Below are 14,093 nucleotides of genomic sequence, written 5' to 3' on the forward strand. Positions count from 1 at the left end.
AATCTCAAACTTATTTCTGGCAAGCATGTGCCTGAGCATGATAAGACTGATCATACTTTAGAGGTCATGAGCTTGGGAGTAGAAATTTTAAGCAGGGAGAGGTAGGCCGTTACAACATAACATAGGCAGCATCATTCTAACCAGTTTTGCCACATGTTTCCAGTTTATTTCACTGAGCAGTCTCAGTCTTTGGAAATTTGTGACCCATTTACACATTGCTCCCTTCTTTCTACCTGCCTCATTCACAATCCAGTCGTTTAGCAGTGCTTAGAATGCTTTGGAGCAAAGTTAGTTCTCAATATGCATTTTTGCTTGCGAACAAAATTTACATTGAGCCCAATTTGCGGGCACAATCACCAAGATTCAATCTGTTCTGGAAGCAACAGCCAGACACTTCAGTGAGAGTATCAGGCAGTTCCCTACAAGACGATCAGTTCCTGATTAGCATATGCAAGGGAGAAGCCTGTTTTCAGGAACCTGATGATAAAGTTGGCTAAAACGTGAGCTTCGCTGTTCAGTTTTTGCAGGACTGTCACGGTCTGATCGATCATTCCAAATGGAACCAGTGAAGAATAAATAGGTTTTTGTTTTCTCCATTTGTTTTAATGAACAACCAGGAGGAGAACTCTTGCTTCTTCAGCTCCATCCAAACCACTTGAGCCTTGTAGCTCTCCCAAGAATTTACTTGTGGGCTGGCTCAGCAGATTCAGTGAAAGACCCAACAGGTAACCTGCAGCTCAGCTTACTGTTGGAAATAGTAGGCCCCAAGATCCAATTGTGAGTGGACTCCTAATATTTAAAACACCAAACGTGACACTGATTAATTAAATACAGCAAAACATTTTAAAATGTTAAAAGAAGTGCCATCCTTACCAAACACCAATATATAGTGGATGCTGGAAATGAGAAATTGCTGGAAAATCTCAGCAGGTCTGCATCTGTGGAAAGAAAGCAACATTAACATTTTAGACAACTTCTGATTCCCATCATCCATTATATTGGCTTACTCAGATTGATCTGTACTTACCAAATTTGACATGAAGGGGAATATTTTTAGGAAACAACATCGTATGGAATGCAGGAATAGGGCTTACATCAGGGGGGTATGCTCTCTCCTATTTTAAAGACACAAACAATGGATCCTGCAGTGGCATCTGTACTTATGTGAGTAGGAACAGCATCCAGGCATGCCTGAAGCACTGACCTACTGATCTGCAACTGAGAGGCCACCTCCACATATCAAAACTAGCCTTCTGCCACCTGTTTGGATCTGGAAACAGACAGGAAAATCCCAAGAAGCATCCTTTAAGAGGCTGCTGAGGCCTGTTAATGAGTAGTTTTGGCCACCTGCCATGTGTGGGAAGGCAACCCCACCACACCCTCATTCTCCCATCTCACCAGAAAAATGAACAAGAGGTGGAATGGAGTCAAGGAATTGGTGTGTTTCCCCCTTCAGAGATTCACAGTCAACTTCTGGATGCACTACTCCAAGAGATTCTACAATGATAACAAATTGTACTTCTTCAAAGCAAATCAACATGCAAAGATATTTACTTTATTCTATGCCAAGGAGGTGAATTTTGAATAAAAACCATTTGTTACTACATTTTCCATACCCTTTAGTATCTCGTTTTCAAGTTACAGCTTCCTAATAGTCCAATGAAATAGAAATATGATCCTCATTAATTCTGTATAATTAAAGTAAGGAAATATTTCAGATTGTCTAGCTAGGAGGAATTTTTGAAATGCCAACATTAACTTTTTAGCCTATGCTTTTAGAAATAGCCTCAAGGCAAAACTGGTATGTAAAGAGGTTAATGGGGAGGGTGATGGAACTGGTGGAGATGCAATGAATTTGGCTGATGACCTTCATAGCCCTTGCCAGTTATTATCCCGTGGGAAATCTTCAAACCAATTCACACTATCTAACTGATTAGTGGTTAAATTAATTAATGTTAGCTGATCTCAGCTGGGCTTCCATTTGGTGTGCTGTTGGCAACTCCACAGCAATGAGTTAGGAGCAATGTTGTGTTGGTCACAGGGGAGTGATTGACAATGTTTTCTTCATTGCGTGAACTTGGGTTAGATGATTTATCATTCAGTGCAGACTATTCCCTATCTCATTTTCTGCAGCAAGTGAAACGTGTCTAATCATGTGTAATGTTTTCATCAGTCACTTTCCTTCACCAAAGAAGAAACCATAAATTTGGAGTCAGTTAAAATGCTCATAAATAATTTAAATTTTAAACAAATATGATTAAATTATCCTGGGTTTATTTTAAACCGCAAAGTCATAATAAAGTAATTACAGTGCAAGCAGATAACTCACAGAAGGTCAAGTTTACAGTTATCTTACATTTCCAGAAACAAAAAAATCATCTTTGCAATTTAACTTTTATTGTAAATAATTGTTTTAAAATGGTTTATTTCTTTTCAGTGAACTAGACTTATGACTAATTTAAGAAATTATTTAACATAGGTTTAAGCAGATTGGTTTGAAATTGGTGGATGTGTGCTCAATAATACAATGTGACACAAGCTATCTCCTGAGTTGAAATTCACCTCCGGAGGATATTGACCAGAGAAAATCGATGAACAGATTAGTTTATCAAAAGTTCTTAAGCAAATTGCGATGCTTGATTTTCTCTCACTGCATTCCCCTAAATTGTTAGCAAAGGGTTATTAGAAACTTGTCACTGCATTTCCTTCAGAAACCACCTTTGCCATTATAGGGGTATAAGTTCCCTTTCAAGTGAGAGAAGCAGCAGTGGGTACATCTGTCTTTAGGTCCAGGGATTTTTTTTTTGTGTAGATCCCCTCTCCTGGATAGAGAAGCATCTCCAGCACAGAAAAATGGTTCAACACAGTCAGTAGCCTTTCTACTTTAACATTTCCCTGGAGGATGCTGGTCTGACCCTGCTTCCTGGTTGGTTGTAATCTTTAACATTAGATGGAACTGAATTTGGAAATAAAAATGTGACCTCTGGAAAAAAAATTAGGATAATAATAATTAAAATAAAGATTAAGATGTTCTGATGCTATCCTTGCAGAAAGAAGTTTATAGGCAATTTGGTGAAAACTGAGGTTTGGAACTTTCCTGAGGCATGCATGTTGGGTGCTATTGATGGAGGCTGCAGTCAAGAAAAAAAATTACCTACATGAATGATATAATCTTGTTCTGCAAAAGGCAAATTAAACAATCCATAAAAGGCAATGAGGAAAAGGTGGTAATTGATTTGAGTGGTTTTAAAGATTTCATCAATTAGAAAAACCCACAATTGATTTGATTTGATTTCTTTAAAATAGTAATATTTTTCATTCCTTATAAAACATGCATTGTTGGTTTTGATTTTTTTTAAGCTGTGGACCATAGTTCTTCGATGGTGGCACTGACTAACACAAATAGCATTGATAATCAGAGGCTCAGCTAAGTCTGATGTTGTTCAAGACTATTGTATATGTGGCTGCTGATAGTAACACAAAGTTATTTGTGATAGTGTGCTCCAAATGGGTTAAGATATGGCAATTCTGGTTGTAACACAGAGCGCACTCAGACCAGAGCCAGTAGTGATGACTCAGAACATCACAAATATATGCTACGACCTATAAAACGAAGTAAAATCTAAAGGATTTATCTTGCTGAACTCAATGATAACCTGAGTTAGCTTAGTCTACACTTCGATGTTCCATGTTGTGTCAAAGAAGATAAATGGCAAACATTCACAAAGCTCTCGCAAAAGTGAACTTTACAATTAAAGGTTAGGAAAACAGTCTTGTTCGTGACTGGGCACACAAAGTTTAAAATAAACAATAATCTTGAATATGAAAAGCTCAACTGTCTCTGGCTGTGACCATGCGTGTCCCATTGCTTCTGTTTCAAAGAGTGATGTCAGTACACAGAATGATTCCCCTTCTCTGCGTATTCTACCTGAAGGTAGGTCCTTGGCTCATTGTTTACTGATGATCCCTCTTGAGCCATTTTTCTTTGCAGTTTTCTTCTATCAATGGTAGTTTCCCATTTTCTGCTGCCGGAGATTGGATGAGGAGCAAGGTCTAAATCTACTTCAAATGAAACAGGAATTAAACCCATGATGTTGGAGTTATTCTAAACCAATATCTGGCCAGCATAGCTAATCTGCCCATCAAGGAATGATTACATATGTGAGAAAGTTGTGTAGTGTAATTGTGAATTGGAAGGCAAGAAGCTAGAATTTGTTTGCAAAAGAAATGATAAGGGAGAAGAGTGTGTGGCTCCTTTAAGGGATAAAGAGCTTTTCTAAGCTTAGAGATTTATACAGAAAATGTGCCTCAGCAGCTTAAAGGTTACAGCCAGTTCTGTAATTGAAACACATATCAGTTGGCTATGTAGTTGGAAACCTCAGGCTTGTTTTTATGTTTTGGCAATTAGCTGGAATCAGCCAATTGAATTTAAACTTGTTGGTTTTGACGATCTAAAAACAAAGCAATTGTAAGAAATTCGATATGACGCCCAAGCTATACAAGAAGAGGGTTTTGAAAATAAGTGTGAGAGCAAACTGCTGTCTGAGAAATAAGCGTATAGCTCTCACAAGAAATCACTAAGCTGTCAAAGAAAGCACCATCTATCCATAAAAGGTACCATGGCACTTCTAGCTAAATGTCCTCAAAGAAGACTTCACAGACTAAACATCCATGACAGCTGGATTAGTGGAAGAAAGGCATTTATGTCCTGAGAACAGCATAAAAAAGGCATGTAGACTTTGAGAAATTAAGTTTTAACTTATTTTCTTATTACTTGAGTTTATATAAGTAGGACCTGTGTATATTGGAACAGCATACCAGTAGAATTTAGTTCAGATCGGGAATAGTTAGCAGTTAAGGGGGAATTGTTAAGTTTGTTAGTAACTCTGTTAATTTGTTCACCGTTAGGGTTAAATAAATACATTTTTACTTGTTACTTATAAAGTGAATATCAGGGATTTTCTTTCATTTAACCTCCCATTCTCCATTACAGATTAGATGAGGTGAGGCGAGCTTCTCTCTGGGTGTTTTGGGTTTAATTATTAGAAGGGGACGTCTATTCCCATAACAGACTGGGGGCTTGTGTTTCAATTTTAATTATCAGAGAGGTTCGACCTCCCCTTCATAACACATATCTCTGTTACATCCAAAAATAGTCATTTATACAAATCTCATCAACAAAGAATAGATAAAGCATTTATGCAATGAGCGTCTGGAAATGTTAATGTCCTTCCTGCAAGGAAACAGGACATGTTCTAAACTATTTACGTTTTGTAATAAAAATTCTAGTGTGGCAAAAGCTGTACTTAAGTGTAGTACCTGTCACAAGTAAAATCCGAGAATAATTTTGTGTCCACGATGCGGATTGTCCGCTCCTCACTGAGGTATAATATACGCCCATAGACTGTGATCCCCAAGAAATTGTTGACTCAAAGACCTGAATTATTAAGAGTTGCATGTCATTAATCCTCAAACTTCAATTTATCTCTTAAGTATACCTATCTTGTTTGTAATCAGTAATAATTTTTGTGTCAAATGCGTTGATCACATGACAACTCAGGAAGGGAGGAACAAAAAGACACAAAGTTATGTGACAAATGTCACAATTCAAAGTTAAAGTATCAAATACATTGAAAGAAAAGAAAACCCCTCATGTCACACTGTTTTTGTTTGAAAATGTCTTTTTCCCCAGAACGGAAGCAAGAAATTTACAATTATTTTTCTAGTCGAAAGATATTCCCTCAGTCATTAGCCACGAATTGATTATTGGACATAACTGTTTTGTTTAGGCTACAGTGTGAACTTTGGCTTGAAACGGAAAGACTAGATTAATTAACTTTCCTTCGACAGATAACATCATAAATGACCCAGACCTCAAATTATATGTAAGTAATGCCGGCTCATTAGTGCAGAGCTATAGAAAAGCTGAAGCATTGAGGATAGTTCGTTCTCAGTTACTTTCATAGAGCTATTATTTTGCAAGTGAACATTTTGGGTTGTTAATATGAAACAGTGATGCTGGGAATGGAATACATTGAAGACTTATTGTCCAACATTATGTGCCCTTCAACAGAGTGACTTGCAAGGCTGTAACAAAGAAGAGGTGACCAATGGAGATGGCACCCCAAAGGACATTAGTGTACTAGATTTTTTTTACAACAATCAATGGTAGTTGTCATGATGTCTCCATTACTAAGAGTAGCTTTAGAATTCCACATTTATTAATAGAATTTAAATTCCACCAGCTAACATGATGGAATTTGAATTCATGTCCCCAAAGCGATCATTGTTAGCCCACTGACAATACCATTACACCACAATTGCTTTAAATATTATATGGTCATATAGAGTGTAAAGTTTCGTCCAATAATGTACCTCTATTGCACTTGTTGGACAACATGTTCCATTGCATCTGAATGGTTTTTTTTATTTCCTTTCACATGCAGCTAGTAACCTGTCTCAATAAAATTGCAATTAGTCCCAAAATAATACTGCTTTATACATTTATTGTTATATGCTTCAGGAAGTGGATTTGAACATATCAACATTACTTTCATGAAAATGCCTTCCAACCAACTGAGAAAGAAGATATTTATCAATCATTCTAATTTAGATTTTATCTATAGGCTGAAAGATCAATGACCAATCAACTACACAATCCAACTACTTAAATTACCTTTCTACAGAATTCTGTCTATACTTTCATTCCAGCAATTATATCCATTTAATATTTCTTTATTTCTCCTTGCTACAGTTTCACTGGAGATTCTAAAACCAGTTCAAGCATGCGCTATGTTGAAACCCAGTCCATGCAAATTGGGGCCTCATATATGTTGCAATTTAGCCTTGTGATGGGCTGCAGGAAGCTGTTTACGTTACATGTGGACAACCAAATCAGACTGGAGTACTCCACCAACCATGGCTTGACTTGGCACCTTGTGCAGGAGGTAAATATTTAAAATAAGTTTCAGAATTCACTTAGTCATATAGACAGAAACATGCTGCTTATAGGAACATAAAACAATGATACAGAGACCAGCCAGTCCAACAAGTTTTTTTCTGCATAGTTATGGTATAATTAAACATCATGCTCCCACCTACTAACTTTCTAGTATCACTAATTCATTTGATTTAAGCATTTCACCACATTAAAAGTAAAAAAAAATTCTTCAAAGAAAAGTTGTCGTTAAATGATAAATTCAGTGTATTTTTCTTTGAAAAGAATTGAGGCAGCAGTTTCGACTCTTGCTGCAGAAATATTCCCATCAAATGTAGTTCACTATTATGATTGCTGAATTTACCCAACGTTGAATTGACATCATTCCTCTTACTGTTCACTTTAGTTCTTATCATAATCTTTATCAGAATGACCTAATAGGTTCAATGTTAAGCTTTGAGAAAATTAAGTGAGCACACACTTTGTCTGAAATGTGTCATTGAACACATTTTATATAAATTGGATAGGAATATGTGGAGCTAGCTTAGCACTTTTTTTATTGATTGCCAATAAAAGATGACCATGTGCAATGTCATGAATCTTAAGGCGCTAGTTTGTATTTCAGTGGCTTTTCTATCCTGTACTTTGTGCCACACCTTTCCATAGATAACATTTAGTAATGCCAGAAAGCAGCTTATGATTTCCATACACCGATCCTATCAATCTCAGAACTTGTTCTGTGGTGTCAAAACTTAGAAATAGAGAAAATAGGAGCTGGAAAAGATCTTTTGACCCATTGGGCTCTCTCCACCATTCAGCATGATTGTAGCTAATCCTGTATCTCAGCACTATACCCCTAGACTCTCTCCCCAGACCCGTAGGCTTGAGCATCTAGAAATCTAACTACTTTGTTCTTAAATGTATTTAGTGACTTGCCGTCCATTGCCTTTTGTGATAGAGAATTCTACAGGTTCACCACCTTCTGAGTGAAGAGAGTTCCCTTCATCTCAGTCTAAAATGACCTACTGAGTAACTGTGAACTTTGATCTCTTGCTGTCCGCACACCACCACACAGGGGAAGCATCGTCGCTGCATGCAGTCTGTATAGCCTTGTCTAAATTTCATATTTCAATAAGATCACCTCTCATTCTTCTAAACTTCTGTGAATACTGCTCCAGTTAACCCAAGTTCTCCTCATAAGATTAACTTGCCTGCCCAGGGATCATTCTGGTAAAGATTATTATGCCCCGATGATTTATCAGCTTTCAGTACCATTAATTTTGAGAGCACTTTTTTTTGCTAATCTCCTCCAATTCCACAAATTACCTATGTTGTCTTCTGAAAAGACAGAAATAAAGTAGTTGTTTTGTTGCTCTGCCTTTCCCTTGTTCTCCATTATCAACTCTCCCAATTCAGATTGTAAGGAGTTTATGTTCATCAACACTACTTTTCTTTTTACTTATTTGTAGAAATTCTTACGTTGTACTTTTATGTTCCTCGCAAATGTATTTTCACTCTATTCTTCCACTCTTTGTCCTCCTTTGCTGTATTCTGAACTGCTCCCAGTCTGCAAGTTTTCTACTTTTTCTAGCAACTTTATATGACTTCTCTTTAGATGTCACAGTGCTTTTTTTTTGTTAGCCTTAGTTAGGCCACTTTTCTTACAGTGCTCTTTTCCAAGAACAAAAATATAGCTGTTACAACACATGCATTTGTTATAGCATCATAGATTCATATTTTATGGAAACAGACCCTTTGGTCCAATCAATCCATGTCGATCATAATCCCAAACTAAACTAGCCCCACCTACCTGCGCTTGGCTCATATCCCTCCAAAAATTTCTTATTCGTATACTTGTCTAAATGATGTCTTTTAACCGTTGTACTGCACATGCATCCACCACTTTGTTTGGAAGTTCATGTGAACCACTCTCTGCATAAAAAAAATCGCCCCTCGTGACTTTTATAAATCTTTTTCCTCTCACCTTAAAAATATGCCCCCTAGTCTTGAAATCCCCCATCCTAGAGAAATGACTCCTGCCATTCACCCTATCTATACCTCTCATTATTTTATAAACCTCTATAAGATCACCTCTCAAACTCCTACGCTCCAGTCAAAAGGGTCCCAGCCTATCAACTCTGTCTTTATAACCCAAACCCTCCACTCCCAGCAACATCCTGGTAAATCTCTTTTCAACCCCTTCCAGTTTAATTATATCCTTCCTACAGCAGGGAGACCAGAACTGGACAGAGTATTCTAGAAGAGGCCTTACCAACGTACTGTACAACCTCGAGGTAATGTCCCAACTCCTATATTCAAAGGTCCGAACAATGAAGGCTAGCATGCTAAATGCCGCCTTAACCATCCTATCCATGATGTGATGCAAGCTTCAAAGAATTATATATCCAAACCCCTAGGCCTCTCTGTTCTACAAACCTGCCCAAGGCCCTTCTTTTAATTGTATAAAACTTGGCTATGTTTGTTTTACCAAACTGAAATACCTCCTCTTTATCCAAATGAAACTCCATCTGCCACTCTTCAATCCACTGGCGCAGTTGATCAAGATCTTTTTGTAATCTCACATCACCTTCTTCACTATCTGCTTCAAATCTTTGTCTTCCGCAAACTTACTAATAATGTTCCTTAAGTATTAACCATAGCCTATCCACTGTCATGCCATTTAATAAAATCACCCAGTCTATCACAGCCAACTCACCCCTCAGATCCTCAGAGTTTCCATTGTTTAAATTTGTGACCCTGGTTTTGGATTGGACTACTTCACTTTTTATCCCAGTGAAGAATTCTATCACGTCCCTTTTTTCCAAAAGGGTCTCTCACAACAAGATTATTAATTAACTCCTTACCATTGCATAAAACTAAATCTAGGCTGGCTTGTGCCTTAATTGCTTCCTGAAAGTACAGTTGGAGCAAACCATCTTGTAAACGGTTTTGGATTTCACAGTACTATTATGGTTGTCCAGTCTGTATGTAGATTATTGATTACTATGGCACCTTTGTGGCATGCATTTCTCATTTCTATCTTTTGCCATCCCCTATCTAACCACTACTGTTTGGAGGTCAGTAGACAACTGCCACTAACATTTGCTGCATCTTGTTGCTTCTTATCTACAACTACAATTATAGAGGGATCGAGTTCCGGAACCAAGAGGTTATGGTGAAGCTGTACAAAACTCTGGTGCAGCCGCACTTGGAGTATTGTGTACAGTTCTGGTCACCGCATTATAAGAAAGATGTGGAAGCTTTGGAAAGGGTGCAGAGGAGATTCACTAGGATGTTGCCTGGTATGGAGGGAAGGTCTTACGAGGAAAGGCTGAGGGACTTGAGGCTGTTTTCATTAGAGAGAAGAAGGTTGAGAGGTGACTTAATTGAAACATGTAAAATAATCAGAGGGTTAGAATAGGGTGGATAGGGAGAGCCTTTTTCCTAGGATGGTGAGAGCGAGCACGAGGGGGCATAGCTTTAAAGTGAGGGGTGAAAGATATAGGACAGATGTCAGAGGTAGTTTCTTTACTCAGAGAATAGTAAGGGAATGGAACGCTTTGCCTGCAACGGTAGTAGATTCGCCAACTTTAGGTACATTTAAGTCATCATTGGACAAGCATATGGACGTACATGGAATAGTGTAGGTTAGATGGGCTTGAGTTCAGTCTGACAGGTCGGCACAACATCGAGGGCTGAAGGGCCTGTACTGTGCTGTAATGTTCTATGTTAACTAGAGTGATTCCATATGTAGATTTCTGGTGCTAACATCCTTTCTGCACTGATTTTATTTTTCGCTAGCTACACCTTTTTTTTTCTCCATTTTGCCTTTCCTTCCTAAAGATTGAAGACCCTTACATGTTCAGGTCTCAGTCTTGGTCACCCTGCAGCCATGTCTCCAAAATCATGATTATGTTCTAACTGTTTAGAGGTATTTGTGCTGTTAATTTGCAGACCTTATTACAAATCTTTAAATTTGTGACTTTGACATTTTGTACATATTTGTTTCTAATATGGTGCTAGTTTCCTTTGTTTTCTACTTGTCAAATTTTCATTTCCATCAAAATTTCTGTCAACCTTGCCTCTTCACTCGGGTTCTGTCCCCCTGCTTTCTACTTTCCAGTCTCCCCCACTGTATTAACATATGTCCCTGAGAGGATGCTGGTTCCAGACCCACTGTGGTGCCACCTGTCCAGCTTATACAAATATCATCGTTCCCAGAATTGGTCCCAAAGGCTCAAGAATCCAAATCTCTCCCCTGCACCTTTCCTCACTCTACATGTTCAGTTTGACTTTGCAAACTTGGAATCAACATTAATGCAGTGATTCCAAAATTGTATATTTGCAGCCTTTTAACAGGTGGATGTGGAATTTTAAAAATTTGCTCATCTTGATATTTTCTGGGTTGACATATTTTCCTGCAGGAGTGTTTTCCCAGCATGCCCAGTTGCCAGGAATTCACCTCTGCCAGTGTTTATCATTCCTCGGAGTTCCTGCAGTGGAAAAGAGTAGCTGTGTCCCTACAACAAAAAACATGGTAAGAAAATCATTGCAAGCATTAATCTTGGGAATGGGCCAAATGCAAAATGAATCATTGTCTCCCCACCAACTGTCTCTTCACTAAATCTGCAAAATGTGAAATGAAAGACTCCAGGTAACTGGACTATAATTGGCTCCTCCCCAGCCTGTGACTACAATTTTAATTATGTTAACAGCTGTTATTGACTCAAATGAATTCTTAATCTCTTTAATAGCCGTAAAAAATTAACAAGTTTCTGTTTAACACTGATTGAAAAGGCATAATTCTTCAGTATCTCAGTGAAAACATTCCAACCACGAAGAAGACTGGTGTTTGAATATGTCCATGTATGTCAGAAGGGATTTTTTAATCTCGGCACCAATATCATCAAGCAGTTGCAGGACATTTAATGAAAACTGCTGCACTAAACCTGCCATTTGTCTTCCAATCTGATAATGAATCAAATGCAGCTTTGACAAATTGCATTGGCTATTGCTTTATGAAAATGAATTTGTTTTTATTTGTAGATATTTGCATATCAGACCTGCTGATGAGATGCAGGCAGCTGTCAGGGACAGTTCTTTTTACAAACACGATTAATTAGCACATTTACGTTTTGAATATAAATATTGAAATGTTATTACATTATCCGGCTCTTGACAGGGAAGAGCTTGTTCTTACATTCATTTATAATCCTGAACTTTCTAAGTGGTTGACCTTGAAAACCAGTCAGAGATTATCCCATGAGTGTGACATATCCTACCTGCCTTAATATCAATAATCCAGATATTCTGTTAGACCAAATAAAAATGTTAAAAGTGACAAGAGCTCCCGAAAAGAAATATCATCTTGGAAGCAGCGCACATTATGAGGGGAGACAAGAGACAGTTTTCCAAAAAATAGATTTACTTCTAAATAATGTAATTGGAGTGGCATTTTCAACAAGTGTGGTATAAATCTGCAGGTCTCAAATGCAATACTTGACAAACTGGAGGACACATTGGACTCAATGATACTGGAAATGATCATTTTCTATTTTCAGCCAATGTTCCTAACTTTGGGATTTATTTTGTTGAGGTTTAACATCGTTTATCATAGCTTTGGGCTTGACTATGATCAGAGAAATTTATTTGACTTGGAAGCTTATTATAGTGAAGTATGCTGAAATGTGTGCACACAGATTCCAAATAGGATCCATATGAGGAACTCCATTCTGTTGATTTCACTATTTAAACAGCAATGCAGAGCAAAGCCTCGAAGCAACACCAATATTCGTTGCATGAAATATATCTTTAGCAAATGAAAATTTGGTCCTATATGTTTATTTCTACCTTTCTTATGGGTGGCGATGACTCATTTTGAGAAACAATTGCAGGAGCCGTGGCTGCTCTTTGTTATACCACCCTGGCAATCCTCCTTTGAGAAAAACCTGAACAGTGAGCATTGCGCGGTTGTTATTACAACCAAACACACGGTCCTCAAATGTGCATTTTCAAAACTATGAATCAAATCCAGGAACTACGGCTGATTTTCCTCTCCCTAGCTGTTCTGGCACCCTCACTGCTATCCAATTTAAGATAGGCCAAAATGAATTTGGCACCTGTGGCTTGCATAGCTTAGTTACTTTTACCAAATGAGCTGTGTTTTTATCTTCATTCATGGAGTGTAGCCATTGCAAGCAGTGTAGCCTGACTCTAATTGCCCTTAAAATGTGGTGATTCTTAAAGCACTGCAGTCCGTGGTGTGTAGGTACGCCTGCAGTGCTGTATGGAAGGGAGTTCCAGATTTTGGTCCTGTGACAGTGAGGCAATGGCAACATTGTTCAAAATCAATGAGATGAACTAACTTGTCCAGGTCTTGTTGCATATGCACTTGGATAGCTTTAGTATCTGAGGAGTTGCAAACAGTCCTAAGTATTGAGCAATCATCAATGAACTTCGCCAGTTCTGAACTTATGATGGAGGGAAGGTCATTGATGAGGTAGCTGAAGATGAAAGGATGTAAGACATTAACCTGAGAAACTCCTGCAGAGATGCCCTGGCATTGAGGTGACTGACCTCCAACAACCACAACCACCATCTTTTGTATCGGGTATGATTCCAGCCATTGAAGAGTTTTCATCCTGTATCCCTTGACTCCAGTTTTGCTATGGCTCTTTGATGTCACGTTTGGTCAGGTATTGCCCTGATGTCACAAGCTGCCACTCGCACTTCATCTCTGAAGTTTAGCAGTTTTGCCCAAGTCTGTTATGAGGGGTCAGGAGCTGAGTGTTCTGATTGAACTCAAATTGAGCATCAGTGAAAATTGTTCCTTGGCTTGATAGAAATGGCAAAGGGAAAGAAAATGCTTTATCATACATTACAAAGTGTGCTTGAATATAATTCTGCTGCTGCTGATTGCCCACAGTGCCTCATGGATATCCAATTTTAACTTGATAGATCTGTTTGAAATCTATCGCATTCCACAAACACCATGGTAGTGGCACACAACATGAAGGAAGTTAGCCTTGGTCCAAAAACAGGAATTTTTCATCTTCACAAGGATGGTGTAGTGGTCACTTCCACTGACACTGATAGACCGATATGTCAGCAACAAGTAGATTGGTGTGGTTGAGGTCAAGTAAGTTTTTTCCTCTCA

At 38.2% G+C, this 14,093-nt stretch overlaps 1 protein-coding gene across 1 annotated transcript in view; it reads left to right on the plus strand.

Moving 5' to 3' along the window:
- reln (reelin) overlaps positions 1 to 14,093 on the plus strand; it is a 363,171-nt gene that overhangs the window by 222,136 nt on the left and 126,942 nt on the right. The window contains exons 22-23 of the mRNA XM_048553828.2: positions 6,755 to 6,947; positions 11,362 to 11,474. Coding sequence (XP_048409785.2) covers positions 6,755 to 6,947; positions 11,362 to 11,474 — 306 coding nt within the window. The remainder of the gene's footprint in view (positions 1 to 6,754; positions 6,948 to 11,361; positions 11,475 to 14,093) is intronic.

Source organism: Stegostoma tigrinum, chromosome 25 (assembly GCF_030684315.1).
Source record: "Stegostoma tigrinum isolate sSteTig4 chromosome 25, sSteTig4.hap1, whole genome shotgun sequence".
In the NCBI taxonomy this organism is placed as follows: Eukaryota; Metazoa; Chordata; class Chondrichthyes; order Orectolobiformes; family Stegostomatidae; genus Stegostoma; species Stegostoma tigrinum.